Source organism: Drosophila mojavensis, unplaced genomic scaffold, assembly GCF_018153725.1.
Source record: "Drosophila mojavensis isolate 15081-1352.22 unplaced genomic scaffold, ASM1815372v1 contig_80, whole genome shotgun sequence".
In the NCBI taxonomy this organism is placed as follows: Eukaryota; Metazoa; Arthropoda; class Insecta; order Diptera; family Drosophilidae; genus Drosophila; species Drosophila mojavensis.
Genome location: NW_025318906.1, coordinates 1,416,286 through 1,420,343, shown reverse-complemented (window position 1 = coordinate 1,420,343; position 4,058 = coordinate 1,416,286). Strand labels below are relative to the sequence as shown.

The window sequence follows — 4,058 nt, the reverse complement described above, 5'->3', positions numbered from 1 at the left end:
TGTTGAGAGAGGCGGCTTTGTGGAACAGGCACGTGTCATCGGTCGATTGATGTAAATATATCCATTATGGGACGAACCGTGAGATATTGCATGGCGGCTTAGATCAATTGGAACTTTCCGCTAGAGCTGTTGCACTTTAATATCCCAAAAGAAATACGCATAGAATTTATACAGAAAACAGACCCAAACAAAAATTACAATAACATTTAAAATTCTGTAATTATATTGATTAGATATATACAAACGTATAGGACTATGCAATAAATAATTTTCTACACTAATGAAATCGCATTATGTTTCAGATACGCTAAATATATTATTGGGTAGAAAGAGATGGGAGACAAGACGTCTTCTGGGTATTTTTGACGATGTTTCACTTGGTGGCTCTGTTGGTGTCTCTGCTGTTGGATAGGGGTAGGAGATTGGGTAGGGAGGTCCAATAGGCTTAGCCGGATAGTTCCAACTGGGTGGATAGTAATAATCGTCAGGATCTTGCTCTTCCACGTTATTATTGTCATCGTATAGATGTATTTTAATGGAGGCTCCTCTAAAGGCATCCCTTAACTGCATATAGGCATCCTTTAGATCCAAAGCGGGCACCTGACCTCTATATTCACCACGCCGCACCGACATGCCGACAGCTGAGCTAGCCGCTACCAGCACTAAACACAGGGTATAGGCTAACATTTATATCTTCGCACGAACTGCCATAGAGCAAAACTGAGCCTCCAAGGCGATCGCTGAACTGATTTTATACAGTTGCTCGATTCGATAACAATAAATCTATCAATGAGACAGCCACAGCTAAGAGAATAGGACAATAATAAAACGCTTTATTATTATTATTATTATTATCATTGTGCTGTTGCGGATATTTATAGACTGCTTGAATAACTTTCTAGTTTAATAAGCTGCATTGCGTAACCGAACTCAATAAAACATCGATGGAACGTGACGAGGAGAGAGCTTCGCATTAGTGAAATATCTTTGACTCTGAAACTTGCTGCCGGGTGCTGCGAATACCAAAGGCTGTTGGAGTTTGACCAATTGCATATCATCGGGCAGATGACACAGACGTCGACTGAAGCTGCACAGGAGAGAAGCTGAATGCGATGAGAAGCTAAGTTTAGACTCAGTCCTCTTGTGCTTCTTCTTCATTGGCAAGGAAGCTGCATCAGTTGAGAGCTCATCCCTTATTTCCTCCATCATTGGATTCATCGTAGTTTCTTCAAATGATGCTACTATCGGTGTTGGCTTTGTTATAGGAGCTGTCGTTGTTGTTGTTGGTGTTGCTTTGCGATGACGATAGTTGAACAAATGCATTGGCTTCAAAAAGACTGGCGTTTCGTTGCTCCATGTGTCCGATTCATCGTGATAGTCATGACTGTGATCTTCAGGAAGTTGGAAATACTTTTGGTGTATCGACCATCGATACGATGGAGCCCTAAGAACTTTAACCAGACGTGCGTAGCTACCGCTGACATCCCAAACAGGCACGGGGACGGTATATGCCATAGTCTTAAAGACTGTAGCCCAAGTGGAGCCAGCAGCTAGCGCTAACAGGAAAACGAAGTTGATCAACATCCTTGTTGTTGTCCTTCGGCTAACTGTTTAGCTTAGAGTTGAACGTGATACTGAGTTGACGTTTGGACCCAGCAAATGATTTTATAGAGACTTACTTTAATGTCGTTCAATAAATTACAATTGTTATCTTTATTATCTCATTTCGTCAATCGTCAGAAATATGCGAATAACTATCTAGTCTAATTAACTGGAGTCAAGCTTGGGATAAACTGATTTGCCTGCGGCTGTGACTTGTAGTAGGTGTAACCGGGCTGAGTAGCTCCGACGGGACGTCTCAATGGCTTCTGATTGGGCGCTATTAATATCAGGGGCTCGCCGTTCTTATCAGTGAGGTGTACGAATTGCCTGTCGGGTTCAAATATAAGTGATGTATGTGCGTCATCATCATTACCAAGAGCAGCAGCTGGATCATATAGATCATCATCATTAGCGTAATATCCATTTCCATAGTTTATCGGATGAAAGCGACGAGTGGGAATTGCGTTTACGGTTGTACCAGTGCTAGGAGTAGTGGGAACAGCTGTCGACGTTGTGGGTGTTACAGTGGAAGTGGGAATAGCTGTCGACGTTGTGGGTGTTACAGTGGAAGTGGGAATAGCTGTCGACGTTGTGGGTGTTACAGTGGAAGTGGGAATAGCTGTCGACGTTGTGGCTGTTCCAGTGGAAGTGGGAATAGCTGTCGACGTTGTAGGTGTTCCAGTCGAAGTGGGAATAGCTGTCGACGTTGTGGGTGTTCCAGTGGAAGTGGGAATAGCTGTCGATGTTGTAGGTGTTGGGGTTGTTGAGGTTGGCGGACTTGCGGTGGTTGTAGTTGTCGTAGCTTGGTTAGCTAAATTTTGATAATACAAATTATATCTCTGAAGGGCCAAGAAGTAAAGGTAGTTGTAGTACTCCCAGGTGCTCCTGTCATAGTTGGTTTGATAGTATGGTCTATATGCACTATATGGACTATATGGACTATAGCCAGTCGGTGCCTGTGACGGTGGCCATGGATTAGGGTAATACGCGGAATACTGTGCCCATATAGGGCCGGCCAGTAGTAGCAATAGCCAAACGCGATCAATTAACATATTTTGATTTGAAGACCAAACTTTTATTTAATCAGATTCTTTCACGTCGTCCAAGCAGCACCACGTCTAGAACTGAATAGTTCCAAAAGCAGCTCGAGTGCTTATATATAATATGTAAGGCTATTTAGCTTGGGTGTGTGTGTGTATGGCTGAATTTATTATCTTTTTTTCTTCAACTTAAATAGAATAGCAACATTTTTGGGCTTTTGTAAATCAGCTTAAGCTAATGACCGCGCCGGCACTAGATCGCTCGAACTGGTCTTTTATTGGCAAACTGCGAATTATTTAACTGCTGATCATTATCCAGTTCGTATTTGATGCGAGAACCGTTCTTAAAGTCTATATAATCGTAATCGGGGTCATTGTCATTGCTGTTTGGCTCTTTAGCTACCTCCTCTAACATCGTCTTAGGTGCTCTAGTCGTCGTCGTCGTGGTCGTCGTCTTCGTTGTCTGCACCTGTTGCAGCACATCGGCGAGCACAGCGGGCGGGACGGTAACTCCGCCCTCCGTGGACTGCAGGCCCTGTAGTATACCTTGTAAGAACTGTTCCCGTATTTGGGCGTTGGCATCGACCGGCTCATCGCTTTGTACTGGCGGCTGCCTCGTTATCGTTGGCTCATTTAGCGGCCGTCGGATGGGAATGGGAATGGGGACGCCGACTTGGGGCCGATAGCTGAGCAGCAATAGCAAAGGCAGAGTCGTACGAGCATCGCTCCTCTCCCTGATGTACACCAGTACAGGCTGGCTTTGAATCTCTGCCGCCAATAGACAGATCAGCGCAATCAAATCTAGGGCTGTTTGTCGCTTCATAGCGCTGCGAGTTCGCTGAGCAACTGAAATGACGCTATCGAAGCTTTTGCATATTTAGTAAACTCTCAAATTGCCAAATGCTAAATAGTGAAATTCACCAAAGCGGAGAAATTTCACCAAACAAACAGAGAATAATAAAATATATATATATATAAATATATATAATTTTTTGTAGTTTGTTGTTGTTCATATTTATAACAATCTCTTTCAGTCCATTTATTTAACACCCTAATTAATTAATAAATAATTCACTTTGTTGCTCGCTGTTGCTTGCGCTTCTTCTTGCCTGGCTTCGATTTGCTTTTGATTTTGTTTTGATTTTTCTTTCGTTTGACTTTTGAGCTGCCATCGGCTTGGCGCCACAGTTCATCTTCCCCCTCGTCTTCCCCATCGCCATAGTCGTCATATTCATCCAACTCATATTCGTCTTCATCGTCGTCTTTATCGTACCCAAAGTCGTTCTCCACCTCCACATCCTCCAACTCCTCGCCATAGTCCAGCCCATCGTCGTAGGCCAACGCTGGCCGTGGACTGAACAGTTGCTGCTCTTGCACCCACTGCTGATAGGGCGCCAAGATGTCGTTTGGCTGATC

General features: G+C 43.8%; 2 protein-coding genes across 2 annotated transcripts; both read right to left on the bottom strand.

Annotated features, from left to right (window-relative positions):
• Positions 1–1,763: 1,763 nt before the first annotated feature.
• On the bottom strand, positions 1,764–2,675 carry LOC6578360 (transcription initiation factor TFIID subunit 12). Its single transcript, XM_002004237.2, has one exon. It carries the CDS (start codon positions 2,652–2,654, stop codon positions 1,764–1,766), a length of 891 nt encoding a protein of 296 aa, XP_002004273.1. The 5' UTR covers positions 2,655–2,675.
• Positions 2,676–2,895: 220 nt separating this feature from the next.
• On the bottom strand, positions 2,896–3,465 carry LOC6578359. Its single transcript, XM_002004236.1, has one exon. The coding sequence runs from the start codon at positions 3,463–3,465 to the stop codon at positions 2,896–2,898; it is 570 nt and encodes a 189-aa protein (XP_002004272.1).
• Between the last annotated feature and the right edge of the window lie 593 nt (positions 3,466–4,058).

What these genes read in the sequence shown, in the direction of transcription:
- LOC6578360 (XM_002004237.2), bottom strand. Translation starts at nt 2,654, where the DNA reads ATGTTAATTGATCGCGTTTGGCTATTGCTACTACTGGCCGGCCCTATA.
- LOC6578359 (XM_002004236.1), bottom strand. Translation starts at nt 3,465, where the DNA reads ATGAAGCGACAAACAGCCCTAGATTTGATTGCGCTGATCTGTCTATTG.